At 53.6% G+C, this 18575-nt stretch overlaps 1 protein-coding gene across 1 annotated transcript; it reads right to left on the bottom strand.

Annotated features, from left to right (window-relative positions):
* Nucleotides 1–262: 262 nt before the first annotated feature.
* On the bottom strand, nucleotides 263–16818 carry DVL3 (dishevelled segment polarity protein 3). The gene is made up of 16 exons (XM_059920635.1): nucleotides 16404–16818; nucleotides 10936–11005; nucleotides 10286–10407; nucleotides 10056–10165; nucleotides 9733–9868; nucleotides 9462–9555; nucleotides 9177–9246; nucleotides 8400–8539; nucleotides 8153–8229; nucleotides 7977–8044; nucleotides 7672–7821; nucleotides 6937–7068; nucleotides 6570–6737; nucleotides 3317–3532; nucleotides 2796–3206; nucleotides 263–1941 (listed from the first exon to the last, which is right to left on the bottom strand). The coding sequence occupies exons 1-16, from the start codon at nucleotides 16562–16564 to the stop codon at nucleotides 1910–1912; spliced, it is 2157 nt and encodes a 718-aa protein (XP_059776618.1). The 5' UTR covers nucleotides 16565–16818; the 3' UTR covers nucleotides 263–1909.
* Nucleotides 16819–18575: the final 1757 nt, after the last annotated feature.

Below are 18575 nucleotides of genomic sequence, written 5' to 3'. Positions count from 1 at the left end.
ATGAGAGGAACGAAGGGCACCAAACAGTAAACCTAGTCGCAAACCTTACTGTCCCTAACATCCTCCTGCTAGAAGCCAGAATATGGCAGGATGATCTGACTTCCTGCAAATCGGGGTCACAGCCTGAAGCCATTAAATGACAATACAGGCACGTCTAATTCTTGAACCAGCACTCAAGGTTTACTCCTACCTTTTCAAAAGCTTCATCCTCAGTACATATCCTAAACCCCTACCAATTTAGAATAAATAATAATAATAATAGTAATAATAACAATAGCTACCATTTATTGAGCACCTATTCTACTGTGTGCCAGGCACTGTGCTAGGCACTTTTCGTACAATATCTAACTTAAATCCTCACAACAACCCTGTGAGGTAGGTATTATTATCGTCATTTTACATATGAGGAAACTGAGGCTCAGAGAGACTGAATAACTCTCTTATCACGCAACCAAAAAGTAGTAGAGCTGGGATTCAAACCCAGAATAACCCGACTCCAAATCCCATGCTCCTGTGAACTAGAGTAGAGGCAGAGGGGAGAGGAAGGGCCAAATTCAAGAAAGATTGTTGGAGTGGAATGGATATGATATACTGACTAGTAAAATATGGGAAGGAATTTAAGCCCGTAAATGTTTCTAGCTGGTGAGCCTATGAAGAGTGTGATGAAGGTAACCAGGATTGGAATTCAGAAGGAACACACTTCGGCGGGGGTGGGGGTGGGGGGAAGGAAATGAGTTGAGTCCATGTGGACATGTCCATGGAGAGGTCCAGTGGGTGATAAAAATACAGATCTAAAGATAGAGGGAAGTTAGGGCTGGAGATATATATTTGGGAATCACCAGCATATTAGTGGCAGTTGACGTCAGGATGGATGATACTGTTTCGGGAGTAAATACAGAGGAAAGAGAAGTGGACCAGAGATAAAATACAGGGACCCTGAAGGCATGAGCAATAGTGGAGGAATCCTCAAGAGAGTCAGAGACAGAAGAATCAGAGGAGGAAGAGAAGTACAGGAGGCAGCCCTATAGTGGTGGCTAGAGGAAACCATGGTCTGGGTTGGGAGCAAATCTAGAGCTCCCAGAAGGAAGGCAAGACTGAGTCACACTTCTAACACAGCCCTCATGCACCCCAAATCCCAGGGAATCTTTGTTAAATGAATGAATGCCAAAATACCCCTATCCTGGATTGCTCCAAGACCTGGAGCTTAGGACTTCATCTTACGCTTGACATCCCAGACCTAAAAATATGGAAGCCTAGGTGAGCCAGAATTTATAGAAGAGGCTCACAGAGAAAGTCGTGATTTGCTTAAATGGGAGAATAAGGTAAAAACTAAAACTTGGCACTCATGTCTGGAAGTTCCAGAAGTCCCCCTGCCCAACCTTGCTCTGGGTTATCATGGTGATGGTGAAAACACAGGAGGGTGTGTGGGGCACGGGGCAGGGTGAGAACAGCCTGTCAGTTGCCCGGGGGGTCCTGCACTGAGCCCAACCTGAGACCCAGATTATGGGCTTTAACCAGATAGAAATATTATGGGGACATGTGTGGGAGGTTTGAGGGCTATGAAGAAAGGGAGAGGGAAATTAGGGGACCAGCCCCACGACCTAGGAGCGGACTGGGAGAGAGGGTCCAGCCCTCTGGTCAGGGACCAGCCCTGAGGCTTAAGTGAACTTGCATAGGCACGTGTGTGTTGGGGCAGGGGGTGGGGGAGGTGTGTGTGAGAAAGAGGAAGAGAGGGAAAGAGAGAGAGTCTGTCACACATGGGCTAGAGGCTGGGTGCTCCTCAGAAGCCTAGTGACTCAACGGGTTAAGGTGTGGGTATGGGGGCTGAAATATCCTTGGGAAGCCCTGAGGGGCTGCTGAAGCAGGGTTCCTGGTCTCCTCGGAGGCTGGGCCTCCCCTCGCTGGGGGCTCACAGAAAGTCAAACAGCCCGAAATTCTTGGCTGCTCCAGGCCCAGGAAAAATTGGGGGAGGAAAAAAAGAAAGAAAAGAAATGTTTCAGGCCCCGAGGTGAGATGAGCCTGCTGGTTAGTAGGGTTAGGGTCTGAAGAAACCAGCACACCAGGCAGGCATGGGGCAGCGGTGGGGCTGGGTATAGAGCACAGACGCTCCCTGGAATCCACTAGCAGCTCAGGCAACTGAGGGGGCCCTCTGGGCTTCTGCTAAGGTTGAGCGCAGGTGGAGTTAGTGTGGATGGTTACTGGAGGTGACTACAGCTCTAGGGTGCAGGGCTGAGGCAGTAGCAAGGGCAGCTAGGAGGAGGGGCAGAGGAAGCAAGTCTTTTTTTTTTTTGGTATCAGTATTAAGGGGAAAAACCAAGAAATCGGCGCGCATGCTTGAGGGGATGGGTTAATAGAGGGATGATGCAGCTGAATGAATGGTGAAAAAGAACGGAGGGAGGGAAAGTGGGGATGAGGGGTATGCAGGCCCTCAAAGGCACCACTGGGTCAGCTCCTGAAGTGTGTGTGGTGGCGGTGATGGCGGGGTGGTAAGGAGCAGCACCAGCAGTTTGGGTCCCAGGGACACGGAGGATCCCGGGAAGTCCTGTGCAGCGGTTAGTGGGCAGAGGAACAAGCCGGGGCTGGTGGCAGGTTAGGGGCTGCAGTGGCGATCAGGTGCACCCTGCCCTCGCTGCACCCAGCGAGCGGTTAGCGGGCCTGGATTTAGTTCCATTTATTTCCCTTTCAGGTACCAAAGTAAAAAAGACGGACGGAGAGAGGGACGCGGCCTGCCCCGGGCGGGGTGGGATGGAAGTGGGGAAGGGGCCCTGCTCACATCACATCCACAAAGAACTCACTGGGGTTTCCCATGGCCATGCGGAAGGACTGTCTGCTGGCGGTCAGTTCAGGGGGCACGGAGGCCAGGTCGCGGCCCGGAGGGGCTCCCGGGGGCCCCATGGCCGCAGGCGGTGGGGGCATCATCAGCATGGGGGGGCCGTAGAGAGGGGGCACCCCGGGGGGGCCGTAGCTCGGGTGCGTGTGATGGCTGCGCAGGCTGCTGGCCAGCGAGTGGTGGCTGCGGTGGCTGTGCTCGCTGGCGGCAGGACCCGAGCGCTCGCTCGGCGCCCGCTCCCGCGCCCCCCGCAGGCTGCTGCGGGTCGTGTGGTCCGACTCGCTGCCGCTGCCGCCCGACTTCGAGTCCCCGGTCTTCGGGTCCTTCTCCTTCCGCCGGTCGCTGCCGCTACGGTTGGAGCCACTGCTCCGGCTGCCTGCAGAGGACAGGCAGGGACGGGGTGGGGGACACTCAGAGCTTGCAGAGGAAGCCTGGGGCTCGCCTGGGGCTCGCCTGGGGCTCCCTCCACGACCCCCGCCGCCTTACCTTCACTGTGCTGACTGCTGGCGCTGCCCCCGCCATAGCTGTACCCCAGCTCGGGGAAGCCTGGGTGCGGGTTGTAGGGGTGTGGGGGCGGCGGGTACTGGTAAGGGAAAGCCATGGGCCAAGGGGCAGCCCCTGGGTGCGGCAGAGGGGCCAGCGTGTCCTGGTCGGAGGCGCCGCTGGAGCCATCATGATCGTGGAGGGAGAGGTTGGCCATGTCTGTGGAGGGGAGGGCGTCTGAGCTGGGTCTATCCCATGCCTCCGCACCCGCAGTCAGCAGAGAGATGCCCAGCCTCGGCCCGGTGGACAGCGACAGCAGTGGCAGTGTCCCACCAGAACGGGACGAGGGACAGGCCAGAGATCTCTCACTCGTTCAGAGCCCCTCTGTCACCCTCCAGAGGTGGTGGGGAGGGAGACCCTGCAGAGCCAGCCCCCGAGAAAACCGTCCCCAGGAAGGCCCTGAGTCACCACTTCAGATGCTCAGTGCCAAATCCCAGTTTCTCCTCCTTCCTCCGTGGGCTGGAAGAAGGGGCAAAACTCTTGTTTGGCAATCGTCCCCTCTGTTCCCTTACGGGAAAGGTAGGGTGGGGAATATGGGAGGCCGAAATACCAGAGAGCCGCCAGCTACTGCATACCTGCACTTCCTCAGGTACAGTGCAAGCACTTCATCTCACGCAAACGTTACCACCCCATGAGGAAGGTATTAGTCACACTTTTTCCAGATGAGGAAAGTGAAGTCCAGAGAGGTTAAATGACCAGCCTGAGGTCAACCCACACTGCAGCCAGAGCAGAAGCTAAGAGTTGCTTACTTTCTCTTTACCTTTCCAGATGAGGGCATTAGTAAGGAGGAGGGAGCAGTTTGGGGAAATTTAGGTGAAATTTTGCCCTCCTCACTCACTTAGGACTAAAAAAACACCCATTAAAAGCCAGAATGAACACAGGGCCTTTCAGAGCCTCCCCACACAGAAGGCCCTTGGCCCAGATCAATCTTCTGGTGCTTCTGGGGAGGGTGGGAGCGGGGTGGAAGGGTCCAGAAACAGAACAACTTAGATGCCTCCTCTGTGCTCTCCACCCCATTCCCAGCCAGACCTAGTTCTTCACAGCACTTGAGCCACTGCACTAACATTCCTTCTTTCATGACTCTGACTCCCCTGTAAACTGTACACAGGCAAGGCTGCTCCCACCAATGCTGGAACTATCTGGAAGGGAGTATAAGGGGCCACTAGACCTGCCTGCCTGGGACACCCCTTGTTCACAGGTCCCTGGGGTGAACTTGTTCAGGGTGAACAGGTCCCTGGTTCTCTGGGACCCACCCGTACCAGGTCCCAGAGCTCTGAGAGAGCTGCAATTGCCCAGGAGCCAGCTGCTGGATACAGACTGAGCCCTTTGTTGCAAGCCCTTAAGGGAGCTGAGCCAACCTTACAGGTGAGAAGAGGTCAGGAGAGGGGGCTGAGGCAGCCTACGGAGTCTACCAGCCAAACCATCAACCAGTCAAGGCCGGCAGCTAGCATGAGAGGTGGTGGCAGTGGGAAGCAGGGGCATGCCTCGGTGACCACTTCAGCCGCCAGGCTGTCATCCCATGGGGAGTGACTGTGTGCTCCGGGGGTTACCCAGGTCCCCAGCTATTCCCTTTGAGCCTGCGGTACTCCCAGCTGAGGAGACCTCACCAGTGAGAAGGAAAAAACCTGTCCTGTCAGCATCTCCCTGAGCTTGGCTTCTGCTGGACTTGGTCCATGGGTAGGAGACCCAGAATGCCCCTGGGATGGAACAATGTCTCTCTGAGCAAAAGCCACAGCTATCCTGAGAAGCTTTATGTACCCATGAAGGTTTGGGGCCAGGGCTCACTTCTACGAATGATGATAATAATAGCTGTATTTGACTGAGTCTAAGAAGCCATTGATGATAAGATGCACCCTAATTTCAGAGATACTGAAATGTGAAAAAAATGTTCATCTTAGAATTAAATGTATGATAAATGGACAACTTTTTTAGAGCAATTACTGTGGGCCAAACATGGTGCTAAAAGCATTACATATATTATCTTATATCATTCTCAAAACAGACCTATAAGTTTTACTGTTATCTCCATCTTACAGATCAAGAAATCGAGGCACTGAGAGGCTGTGTCACTTACTCACGTTCACACAGTAAGGGTGGAGCTAAAATCTGAACTCAGAACTAACTCCAAAACCTTGTGCATCTATTACTACTCCATGGGGCCATGCCAGAGCTGCTGAGGGACAGGGACCCCACCCAGCCTCCACCAGGGACTTGTGCTCCACAAGAACAACCTTTCTAGCCCCTAGAACCGAATCTGAAGCATTTTAAGGGCTGGCTTTTGGACTCCAGCCAGCACCACTGGGCTGAGAGAAGGCTCCCTCAGGCAGGGGTGGCTGCTGGGGCTGTGCTTCAGCTCCCCGTCCTGAGCACTGCTGTCCTGTTTTGAGGACTCCCCTTCCCAAGAGCTGTCCACAGGCTCCGGAGAATGGGGGTTCCCTGCAGACTCCTCCTGCTTAATAACCCTCATTGGCTTTGTACTCTCTCAGGATCAAGTCCAAATTCCTTGGTACAGCTTACAGAGTCCTCTGCAGCCTGGCCCTGACAGCTTTTCCAGCTTCACTGAGAGGCACAGCCCCACCCTGAGGGGTCTGAGGAGGCTGTGGACTTGAGGCCTCAGGCCAGCTCCAGGAGGTCCTGCCTTAGTGGAAGCTGCTTGGTGCTGTGAGGGTGAGCAGGGGCCAAGGCTAGGAACTCTGTTTGGCCTTGCTGGGACAATGTTTCTGCAGCACCACACACCTAGGACAACCCTGATGGTGGGAAGAACAAAGGTTTTGGAGCCAGAAGGACCTAGATCCAAGGTCTAGCTCCTCTGCATCTAGCTGTGAAACGTGGGGTGGACTGCTTAACTTCTATAAGTCTCAGTTTCCTCATCTGAAAACAGGGATAGTAATCCATCTCCCCAAGGGTTGTGGGGAGGTTGTGAGGCTTGAATGAGAGTGAGATGATGCTTTAGAAACAATCAGCACGGTGCCAGGCACAGAGCAGGCACTTAGAAAATGCCAGCCCCCAGAGGGGGATGTAGGGCAGGTGAAGAGGCTGGACTGGGCTCTGCCTCTACCGCAGAACTGTCAGGTCTCAAGGTTCCCCCAGCTCTGCTACCCCCTCATCTGGGTTCCCTAGAGTCTGCTGCCGCATCCCCGGGCAACTCCCCACTTCCAAGCAGGAGATAGGGCAAGGAGGTGGGGAAGGCACGTACTGCCACAGAGGTCGCCGAAGATGTAGTAGCACTGCTCAGAGAAGGTGATCTTGTTGACAGTGTGGCGGATGAAGCCGGCCTTCAGCAGGTTGCTGGCGTATTTGCGGGCCTCTCGCCGGTCAGTGAAGCCTTCCACGTTGTGGTACAGCCAGTCCACCACGTCCGAGCCTGAGGGCAAGGCTGCCACTTGACTGGGAGGCCCACCTGACCTGGGCTCTTCTGGCCTCACAGGAGCCATGAGGCTGGTGCTGATTCCAGCTCAAAGGAGTGGCCCGAGGGAGTTCTTGGCCACCCCCCCCCCCCCACCGGCCTGCCCTGCCCCACCGCTCTCCACCCTGTCCTTCATCCCACCATGGGGCCCTCTCACCGATGAAAGCGTTGGGGATGGTAATCTTGAGCCACATCCTGTCACGGACCTCCAGCCCGGATTCAGGGGAGGCCATGGCTTTTACGATGGCGGCCATGTCACTGTGGATGGACAGGTGGAAGTCGTCTAGGCCTGGGGGTAGGAGGCAGAATGGTGAGGCAGAAAGGGGCTATGGAGTTAAGTACACAGAAGTTTGCATTCTAGCTCTACCACCTAATAGCATGGACCAATGTCAAGCAAATTACCGACTTGTTGGACACTCAGTTTCCTCTTCCATAAAAATAGGGACTTTAGTATCTATTTCACAGGATATTTAAAGAGAGAATTAAATAGTGTAAATGAAGGGGCTTAGCCCAGTGTATAATGCGTGCTATGATAATAAAAAGGGAGTCATTTTTATTGAGTGCTTACTTTATGCCACACACTGTGATTGATGCTTTACTTGTATCCTCTCATTAAACCCCCAGGAACCTGGTAAAGTGCATATCATTAGTCCCATTTTACAAGAGGAAACTGAGGCTTACTGAGTGCTCAGTACAGGTTCAGAAGCAAACTCTGTTTGGTGAGGCTCAGCATCCACTGAGGAAAACTGCAGAGTAAGGTAGCTGGAATGAACTGAGTCTCCTCCTCTCCAGCCCCCTCTGACGCTCAAGCAAGAGGCTCCAGGTGGGCCTTCAGCAGTCCCTCCCAGCTGGCCCTGTCTGCTGGGCTCAGGGGTCAGGGTTGGACACTCACGCTCTGTGTCAGGGATGGAGCTGGTGATGGAGGAGCTGGTGGAGGTGATGGTGCTCAGGGAGGGGCTCATGCCGTAGGCAGGGAAGGTGCCGGTCATGGCTGCAGTGTGGGAGACCCAGGCCGCGGGGTCAATGGGCCGGATGGGCTCGCCTGCAGGGAGGATGAGGAGTCAGGGGCTGCCTGCCCTGCCTACTGCCTGGCCCAACGGGGTAGGTATGAGGGTTCAGGGTAACACGGAAGGAAGGAGAGATAGGGCTCACATAGGTCAAGCACCAGCTTTAGGGCCAACTGCCCCATCCACTTACTCCTGGGCAGTGTGAAGCACCCACGTGGACTTGGGTCCCAGCACTTGGCTACAGTCAAGGTGATGGGCCTGAAAGCAAGGGTGTCCCTAGTAAGGGCAGGATGTGTGGAGGCCAAACCAAGCCCCTTGCCTGATAGCCAGAAATACCTGCCCCCTCCTGCCCAATGCCATCCATACCCTGGTTTGTGCACAATCTCCCGCAGTACCCGGACCGCGTCGTCATTACTCATGTTCTCAAAGTTGATCTCGTTTACCTGGGAAAGAGGACCAGGAGTGGGATAAGCAGCTGTGCTGGGGAGGTGGGTAGGGAAGCTGAGTTTGGTGGGCTAGGGGGTCTTCTTCCCCTTACCAAGAAGCAGGGTACAGACGGCATGGACATCTCCCCATCCCTAGCCATACCACCACCCACGGTGGGCAATGGTACCTGTAACAGCATATCTCCTGGCTCGATGCGTCCATCAGCAGCCACGGCCCCCCCCTTCATGATAGAGCCAATGTAGATGCCTCCGTCACCACGCTCGTTGCTTTGGCCCACAATGGAGATACCCAAGAAGTTATACTTTTCTACAGGGAGTAACAAGACCTTGAGAGAGGAACAAAGTTCCTACCCAAATTCCAAGCCCCATATTAGAAGAGGGTAGAAAGGGACAAGAACTAACACTTATTGGACCTGAGTCAGGCACTGTATTCCACATGCTCAAACATGCTTTCACTTGATCCTTGTTGGCTATGAGGTAGGGACTCAGTCCTGTTTTACAGAGCAGACAACTGAGGTTCAGAGAATTTAAGTGACTTTTCTAAGCCATGAAGTGGCAGAATCAGGATTCAAACTCAGATTTAAATCCCAAAGTTGGGGCTCTTTTCACTACATCCGGCTATCTCCTAAAGAAGAGCACCTAGGGTAGAAATCAGAGAGCAAGAATGCAGTGCCTGAAAAATGGGAAGGGGGGAGGAATCAGAAATCACTTCCTCTAGGAAGTCTTCCTGGATGCCATTCTCTGCGTCCATAGTTCTCTGTGCTTATCTCTGTCATAGCCCTGATCATGAGATACTGAAGTGATCAGTGTATGTACCAATTTATGCTTATGAAAGAGAACTTCTTGAGGGCAGGGAACGTAGCCTGTGCCTCTCTGAACTCCTCGAGTCTGCCCAGCGTCTGGCACGTAGCAGGTGCTCACGAGTGTTGTTTCACCAGACTCACCCATGTTGAGAGTGACCGTGATGATGTTGAGTGACATGGTGGAGTCCGTGATGCTGCTGAAGGACGAGGACTGGAACAGACAGAGGCCCTGAGCAGCAGGCAGTGCTGGCAGGAACTCACTGCTCCCACCTAGCTCCGCCTCAAGGTGAGTCCTCAGCACCACCTCCCCTCTCAGGTTCTAAACCCTGACCCAAGGGGAGGGGTCTAAGGAAGCACAGACTCTGGCCCTGCCTGGGCAGGAGGGCTCGGTCTGCTCCCACCCACCCTAACGTCTCAGCTCCATACCCTCTCAATCCGTGAAACCTTCTGCTTCCGCCGCCGCCGCTTGTGTCTTCTCATCAGGCGTGAGGCGCTGCTCTGCTCTGTGGAGCTGCTGAACCTGTGGGGCCCACAGTCATTCCCCACCGAGCCGGCCCAGCCCTGCCCCATGAGAGGCACCGCAGGGCCCAGGTCCCCCCCACCAAGCCCAGGTCCCGCCCAGGGGCCCAGCATCCTCAGGGTTCAGGGCTCCTCCGGGGTCACCTGTCCCACAGTACCCATGAAACCAAAGCCCCACCTGCTGGTGGAGTCATCCTCATCTGAATCAAAGAAGCTGGTGGTCTCCAACTCGCTGCTCATAAGGGTGGATGAGCTGTCATACCCCCCTGGCTCTCGCCGCCGCTCCCCCTTTGCAGTTCCATTCAGCCGGGTTGCTGCAGGGGATGGAGGCAGCTGGGTTCACAGATGCAGGAGAGAAGGAGGAGAGAGGAAGGAGCAGGGGCTGCACTGGGGCCAGGCGTATCCAGAACTCAGGGAGTAGGGCAGAGAGGTGGGTAGCTGAGTGGAAGCTGTGGGGGTGGGGGTGTGGGGGGGGGAGGTGTCTGTTCAGGGAAGACGCACTGTGCTCTGGGCCATCCCTCCGTCGTGGCCGCTCTCGCTGGGCAGACACCAAGGAGTCAGTCTCTGTGTCATTGTCCAGGTTCTCCTGGCTGCCCCCACCAGCATGAGGGCTGCAGGGAAGAGAGGACTTGGTGGGGGAGGGGGCAGGCTGGGGGCTCCCTCCCCCAGCCCTGAGCTGAGCTGACGCAGCCCTCCCCCATGGGCCCTCCCCACCCTCAGGTCACACTCACTGGAAGGATGGGGGCCGGGAGTCCCCAATGCCTCCTGTGCGCTCCATGGGCGGTGGCAGTTCCGATGGGTTGTCAGCACAGAAGGGAGCTGGCTCTGGGTGTGAGCCCTCAGCCGACACCAGCTGATGGGGAGAAAATGCATGGGTAGTAGGGCGCAGGGGCCCCAGGGAAAAGGGGATAGTTGGCTTCTGGCAGGGCATGAGACTTGGGGAGAATGAAGCAGGGGACATGCAGGGAGAAGAGACAGGACTGTGTTAGGTCAGCTGAGATGAGGAATGGACCCACTGCTGGGTTGATGAGGAGGCTGGGAGGCATGGGTTGGTGAAGCGGGATGGGGGCAGAGAACAAGAGTCAGAGGTCCAAGGTAGAGGTCGGCAAGTGACAGAAGGGAACCTGAGGCAAAGTACCTCAGAGGACATAGGAGACGTTTTTGTCTCCAACGTGTATTTCTGTCTCTCTCTTTTCCCCTTTCTCACCACTCCCTCACTTTTCACCAAAGCTATAGAATCTGGGGTGAGAGACAGTTCAGTTAGAAAACTCAAGGAAGATTCAGATACTGAAGCATAAAACCACAGTCTCAGCAATGCCTTTCCTCCATCCAGCCCACTACAGGAATGCAGGTGGAGAGAGGACTGAGGGGGGCTCCTTACCCAGGACACCACCCGGCCATTGAAGCAGGGCAACTTGGCATTGTCGTCCGAGATCTCCTCCTTCACCACTCTGCAGGGAAAGGTGTGTGTCAGAGTGAGCTTTCTGGGGTGGAAATGGAGGCATCCTCACAACCCCAACTCTCAGGGGCTCCTCTACCCTAAACTGGGAATCAAACCACCAGCATAAGCCTGTTCAAATGGGAGCAGGGATGGGGTGACCAGGGACAGCTCTTTGTCACCACCAGGAAGACACCAGCCATGCCCAGGCCAGCTGCCTTCCTGGGGCATCCTCTTGGTCATCAGGTGACTGCAAATTACACCTGACAAATCACTGTCCCCAATGAGTGCAGTCGCCCCCTAGAATCTCAAGAGCTGTACCCATCCCCAACAGTGGCTTTCTGGGCTGGACTTTATCTTTCCCTCTGACCCTAAACTAGGAAAAAGCACACCCATATCACTGTTCTTCCCTTCTCATTTGGGAATCCTAATATTCTTCTGGGAGATGTGGATGAGGAATTTAAGGAAATTAGGAAAAAGAAGGGGGGAAGGCATTTACCAAACATCCTCTACCACCACTATGACATTAGTAACAACTGCTCTCATATAGTGAGCATGTATTGGGTTGGCCAAAAAGTGCGTTCGGATTTTTCCGTAACATCTTACGGAAAAACCCCAAGGAACTTTTTGGCCAACCCAGTATTACGGGCCAAGCACAAAGCTAAGTACTTTACTTGTATCACTTCGTTTAACATTCATAGCAATGTTATAAAATGGGGAAACCAAGGCTCAGTAGGTTCAGAAGTTCACCTACAGTCACACGATTAAAAGTGAAGAGCTGGAATTTGAATCCTGGTCAGCCTGATTCCAAAGCCTTTATTCTTACCTATTATACCATCTTATCTCCTTATAGTTAGAATGTATAATCTTCACATCAGCCTCATTGTATAGACCATATGATCCTGATTTTATGAATAAGGAAACTGAGAAACAATCAGTAACTTGTTCAAGGTCACAGAGCTAGATGTCAGAGCTGGAATTCCACCCCAAGCTCGTCTGACTCCAAACCCCATATTCTTTCCATGGTATTTCACATTCTTTCCCGTACAGTGAGAGAGGTGATGTGGGTCTGTGTGGAGGGTGACGGTGTGGGAGACAGTGATGTGGGACATGGGGGGGGTGGATGGGGGGAGGGTAGGAGGTAGTCTCAGGCATGTAGTTTGGCCTGGGGCATGCAGTGAGGCAAGAAGTCAGACCACAACTACAATATGGGGCCAGGAAAGGCAATAGAAAAGCTTGAGGCCTGCACCCCCAGACTGATCAAATACCCCAGGAGCACAGAGCTAGAAAGCTGTGATCAGGGGCAAGAGGAAGACACATGCCTGGAGTTATGAGCAGAGAGGGAAGACAGCAAGGATGGAGGCTGGGAAGCCCAGTCCTCCCTTTTTCTTAAAGCAGCTCCTGCCCAGAGCTCGGGACGTGCTTGGCTTCTTGTGATGCTCACATTCTTGGACTCACAGCCAAGTTCGAAGGCTGAGCCTGCCCTCCTCCCTCCCGTTCAGCTTTGGCTTCTCCACTGTTTCCAGCCCCACAGCAACCCCAAGAAAGCAGCTCAAATCATTCTGCTCAGGCCCACCATGGCAGAAAGCCTGGAGACAGAACAAGCTAGAAAACAGGGACACAGAGATAGCTCAGACCCACTAGCCAGTCTGACCACAGGGCACCCCGAGCTTGCAGCCCCCATGGGAACTGGGGCTCAAATTAAAAGGAGGTATGTGGGTCACGTGGCAGGGACTGTGCTCTGCTTTGGAGAGGGTCTCAGCAGCCCTGTGGTGGGAAACTACTGCTGAGGCCCCACCACACAGCTCAGCACTACAGATGTTTCCTCTCTTTCTGGGGGTCACCGACAGGTCACCAAGGCTCTGCTGACTCACAATGATCAGCTGATCTTCGGGAGCCTTGGGGGACCTCAGACAGGCCTCCCCCTCCCGCTGTGGAGCTGAATGGCTCAGGGTTCTGCAGCATTTATGCACTCCCATACACACACACATCCCAAGTGGAGTTGGACAAATCTGGGTTCAAATTCCAATTCTGCCACTTATTAGCTCTCCTATCTTAGAGAAGTTTCTTGACTTTTCCAAGCCTTTGTCTCATCCTGGTAAGTGAGATTTGTAAGTGCCTGGCATGGTCCAAGGCATACACTAAAAACTAGTTACTAACTTTGTCAATTTTTTGCGGGATCCATACTCTCTTTCTAACTAGGTGTAAGTTTCAAAGGGCAGGGACCAAATAAATCTGCTTATCACTCATTGTTCATTCAATTAAAAAGCCTTTGCCGAGAGCCCAGCGGGCTTTAAGTTTTGTGCTTGCCATTGCATGGACCTCAAGAAGCATTAGACCTGGAGCCGGCCTTGTCCTCGGAGGTTACTGTCCAATGCATAGTTCACGTGAGTATATTGCAAGTGGGAAGTGATCAGAGCTGTAAGAGCAGCAGATGTGTTCACTGGACAGACATCTGCTGAGTATTATTTAGTGTCAGGTCCTGGCTAGGAGCTGGGTAGGTATAAGGATAAACAGGAATAAGTGCCATAACTTTAGAAGTGCAACCCAGAGGAAAGGAGAATTTGGACCTGGAGAAGACAAGGGAAGAGAAGTACTCCAGGTAGAAGGCCCAGAGACAGGCTAGCGTGTGACGTGGAGCGGGGAGCAAAACAGTTAGAGGCCTGACTTCCCATGTTATTCCTCCCATGGCTCAAGGCCCCTCAAGTGGTGGTACCTTCTTCTTCCATCCACCATCTCCTCAGTGCTGAAAATGTTTAATTCTTCTTCCATATCCCAGATAATTTAAGAGGGTTGGACCTACCCTGAGCTTGACAAATACTTCTGGAGACCAGATGGGAGTTGGGAATCCTCAAGTCTTACACACCAGAACCCCAGAGGGAGAGCCTGGAGAGCTGGAGGAGATGGCACCCTTCCTCCTCTGACCCACTTTTCCATCTGTCAGCAGAGGTTGCTTGCCCCTGCCCGACCTCCCTCTCATGGGGCTGGGATAAGTGGCAGCCCTATCACCTATACAGTTTGCCAAGGCTCAGCATCTCCCTCAGAGAGGATGTACCTGTTAAATGATGATGATAATACCTACAATTGTGTGATTAATGCCTTACACTTTGGAACCAGGTTCCTAATAAGCTCTGCCACTTATTAGCTGTGTGACCTTGGGTAAGTAAGTTACTTAAGTTTTCTGTGCTCTAGTTTCCTCATCTATAAACTGGAGATATTACTACCTATTCCACAGGACTGTTAAGAGCATTGAATGAGTAAAGATTTGAAAGTCATTTAGATCAGTGTCTGCACACTGTAAGCACCATAAAAAGAGTTTGATAAATAAATGAAATACGTATATAAATATATATTCCTCAGCTGTTAGTCCTCTGTGACAAGACAGCCCTACCAGGTCTCCTGATCATTAATCCTTCTAGGAATAAAAACAAAATCAATCTCCTCCACTTCATTTTTACCATTGTTCGCAACCCTGCTAAAATGGCCCACTCTAATATTTTGCGAAAGATGCTTCAAGTTCAAGTACCACTGATGAATGCAAGATGGCTTCAGGTGTATCTGAATGAATGTTTAATTCGAGAGTTAAATATTTATTTTTTACATATTTTAGAAAGAAATATAAATAGAATATCAGACCTGTGGTTTCATATTATTGATTAGGTCAAACTAAGAAAGCATGAGTGGGCTGACAGTGGATTTAAAGAACAATATTAAGTCAACAGTGAGCGGATATAATGGGGGTTAGGCCTGGCTTGACAGCAACCTGGGGAGAGTGGGAGGCAGCCCACAGAGGTCTAGGTTTAGGAGGTGGGGGCTAGGCCCAGTGGACTCTGGGATGAGTGGGGGGTGGAGACACAGGTCTAACCCAGTCCCTCAAGGCACCTGACCCCAGGGTGGCCCCAGCATACTGAAATGCAGCTGATTTTCCCCTATCCCATACGCTGAGGCAGTATCTGGGTCTCTTCTAACTCCATTCTTCCTTTATCAGACCAAGGCATCTGCCCACCTCACTCCCACCCCTTGCAGATGGATCCCTCTTCAGCATCTTCCAATCAGGGGTCTCTGTCTCTGGACTGAAGCCAGACAATCATTGCTACACTAGGAGTACCCAACCCCAAGGCAGGAACAACAACAGAAACATGAATAAAAGCTGCATAGCACTTCCCACTGTACAAAGCACTTTCACACATATGAGCTCTTGGGCTCAACAAACCCTGAGTTCCAAGGGGAAAGGTGACAGCAAAACATGCAAAAGACAGAAAAGGTGCTAGCGTCCCAGAGCCAGGAGGGCCGGGGTCCTTGGAGAGAAGCCAGGCTGATGAACACGGGGGAGAAGAATTTCTCCCCTCACTCAGCTCTGGGCCTCAGCTCTAAAGAGCAGCGTAGGCCTCAGGCTACGGCTGGAGAGGCGGCCTTTAGGCCGGGAGGGCCCGGGAAGGCCTTCCCTGCAGGCCTCCAGGCCCAGTGCCCAGTTAGTGAGGGGCAGGCTAGTGGGGGGGGGCCTCCCCCTCCCCCAGTCCCCTGGGAGTTGGGGGGGGCGGTGAGGGGATCCACCAGGCTCCCCCTCCCAGGCCAGCTGCTACAGAACCTTCCGGCTCCAACATTCCATCCCCTCTTAAAGGGGAAGTCACTGCTTCCAAACTCCACCCGTCCAAAGCCCTGCAGCTGGGTGGAGAAGACCCCTCCAGGGAGGGGAGGATGAACACCAAGAGACCCTTCCTGGCCCTCCCATTAAGAGGCCCCAGTTCTGTGAGGGAATCTGCACCTGGGCTAGTGGGGAATCCTCCTCAGGGGTGAGGCGCCCTGCTCCCTGACAACATCCCGAACAGCCCACAAGGGACAAGGGAGACAGCTAAGTAAACATCAGAGCTGCAGGCCTTAGCTTACAGCCTGAGCACCCCCCAGCCAGTGCAAAGTCCCACAGCATAGCCCTTAGATGCTCCATATTCCAAATATGGCTCTGAGTTGTGGAGCTGAAAAGATGGAGAAGGCGAAGGCCGAGTGCCAAACACCCCAAGTCTCTGCTAGAAAGGTGGCTCTGTTGGCAGGAGGAGGGTTGGGAGCTGTGCTCTGGAACGGGTGGAGGGGGGGGGAAGGTGTGTCTGTGTGGGCCGCTGGTCTCTGAGGAGGTGAGGGGGCTTGACTGCGCAGGAACTGACTGCTCTTAGGGAGTTGGAGGTCCCCTTAAACGAGGGGACCAAGGTCCCCCACAAGAGGGGAAAGGAGAGTCCCTAGAGGGGCTGGAACTCCAGCCTCTGAAAAAGCCAATGGGGACCAAGTGGCCGAGTCGCCCCTAGAATCCAGAGTAGGGGTAGAAGCCAGTGTAGCAAGGGGAGTCCGAACTGGCCGAGTGGGCCCCTGGAAGCCGGAGGGGCCGGGGTCCCCCGGAGGCGAGGCGGGGCCATCCTCACCCGAAATCGTCGTCCATAGACTTGAAGAAGAACTTATAGCTGGGTCGCTGCAGAACGCCCTTAAAGTCCGCCAAGGTGACGCGCTCGGCGGGCAGGGGCAGCTTCACCAGGTACGGCGTCTCCTGCCCGTCCAGGTGGTAGATGATCTTGGTCTCGCCCATGGCTCCGGCCTCGGGCCCGGCGGCCCGCGCGCTGCCTGCTCGGGCGGCGGGGCCGGGCCTCTCCGGCGGCGGAGGCGGCGGTCGGCGCGGCCCAGCGGCTCAGCCCAGCTCCGCGGCCGGCCGCGGCGCCAGCTCCCTTGTTCTCCGGCCGCTCCCGGGTCCCAGCGCCGCCTGCCGCCGTCGCGGCCGCCGCTTCCGCTCCCCACTCTCCCGGCTCTGCTGGCGACGGTGACTCTTCCGGTGGCCGCGGCCCTCCCGGCTCTTGGCTGCTGCCCGGTCCACTCCCCGCCCCCGACCCAGGCGCGGCTCCGCCCCGGCGCGGCCCCACCCCCGGCTGCCGCCGAGCCGCGCTGGCCTCCCGGCAGATGGCCTGGCCCTCGGCCGTACCCCGCAGACACCCCGCCCAGCCACCGGGCGGTGCTCAGCTCCTGCGCTCTGGTCCCAGGCCCAGAGGGGAGCGTGGCGGCGGTCGCCTACGCCCCCAAGGATGGAAGGGCAGATCTCTCCAGCCCGCGTTCCCGGAGTCTTCAAGGCCCTGGCTCTGGACCCAAGGGGGATCGGCTGCTTCTCTGCAGCTGGGGAGGGATGTAATGTAGGGGTCGCTTTGCTTTCTGAGAAGGGACGGGGGGCGCGGTTTTCACCATGTATCTATCGCTGGAGAAAAGGGACCTCGACATGGCCTTTTAGGGTCTGTTGAGAAGCTTAGCTGCTATCACTGAGTCTACCAAACAACTCCTTAAGGACAGAACAAGATCGAGTTGATTCCTTCTTATAACTTCAGTACCTAGGTGTAAAGCAGTGGTTTAATAAATGGGTTGAATGCAGAATGAGTACAGGAATGAAGATGCGTGTGAGACTGGGACATGAAGTCTCAAGCCAGAACGATAACAGGGGAAAGAGTAATATGGGTGGTCAGAGAAGGCCTCTTCCATTTCAGTTAAGACTTAGAACTAATGAGGAAGCAGCTATAAGAAGGTCTGGTCTGGGGGAAGAGCATTCTAGGCAGAGGGCACAGCGAAGTATAAAGGCCCAAGGCAAGAATAAACTTGCCAAATTTGAGGAACAAAAAGAAGCCCATTGTGACTACAATGATAGTGGTAGATAAGGCTGTAAAGGTAGACTGGGACCAGACCACATAGGTCCTTTTAGGCCACAGTAACAAATATGGGCTTCTCCCACTCCATTTTGTATACTGTTGCCAAATTAGCATTTCAAGATGAAGGACCTCTTTCAAACACCTCTTCAACTCAGAAACCTCTTCACATTCCGCAATGCCTTCCAAATATCCTTAGCATGATATTCAAAGCTCTCCATAATCTAACCTCTACCTACCTTTACAGGCTTTTTTTCATTATATCCTGACTAAAGTTTTGACTTAAGCAATTCAACCTACTTGCCAGCCCCTGCACACACCTTGTATATTTTTATTTCATACCTTTCCCTCTACTTTAAAATTTCATCAAAGTAATATGTGTGCATAGACAAATATTAAGAAAACTTACAGCAGTCCTCTGTCTCATTTCCCTCCCCACCCCCCCACCCCAGTGTACTTTTTTTTAGCTCATATTATTTCTTGATATATGCATTCTAGACATTATTGATTTCCAATTTTGATTGATGGATTTACCTTTCTTCCACCTCCTCCTAACCTCTTAAAATTATAAGATCACATTTTTTGGTTAAGATAATATAGTACTTATATTACTTATAAGATAATATAGTATTGACATTTTGACTATGAATAAATGCTTCCTTTATAACTTTTCCTCCTGGCATAATCATTTTTTAAAAAATTAATTTTTGGCTCCGTTGGGTCTTCATTGCTGTGCGTGGGCTTTCTCTAGTTGCTGCGAGCTGGGGCTACTCTTCGCTGCAGTGTGCAGGCTTCTCATTGCGGTGGCTTCTCTTGTTGCAGAGCACAGGCTCTAGGCACATGGGCTTCAGTAGCTGTGGCACGCGGGCTCAGTAGTTGTGGCTCATGGGCTCTAGAGCGTAGGTTCAGTAGTTGTGG

Source organism: Balaenoptera ricei, chromosome 4 (genome assembly GCF_028023285.1).
Source record: "Balaenoptera ricei isolate mBalRic1 chromosome 4, mBalRic1.hap2, whole genome shotgun sequence".
Lineage (NCBI taxonomy): Eukaryota > Metazoa > Chordata > Mammalia > Artiodactyla > Balaenopteridae > Balaenoptera > Balaenoptera ricei.
Note: the sequence above shows the minus strand (reverse complement) of the source record. Positions and strands in the feature narration are given on the sequence as shown.

Bases quoted from the DNA above. Each gene is read 5' to 3' on its own strand.
- DVL3 (XM_059920635.1), bottom strand. From the start codon at position 16,564: ATGGGCGAGACCAAGATCATCTACCACCTGGACGGGCAGGAGACGCCG. The intron at 10,408-10,935 runs GTAAGGAGCCCC...TCTCCCCATCAG, and splicing joins ATGGCCGGGTGGTGTCCTGG to CTGGTGTCGGCTGAGGGCTC. The intron at 7,069-7,671 runs GTGAGTGTCCAA...TCCTACCCCCAG, and splicing joins CTCCATCCCTGACACAGAGC to GCCTAGACGACTTCCACCTG.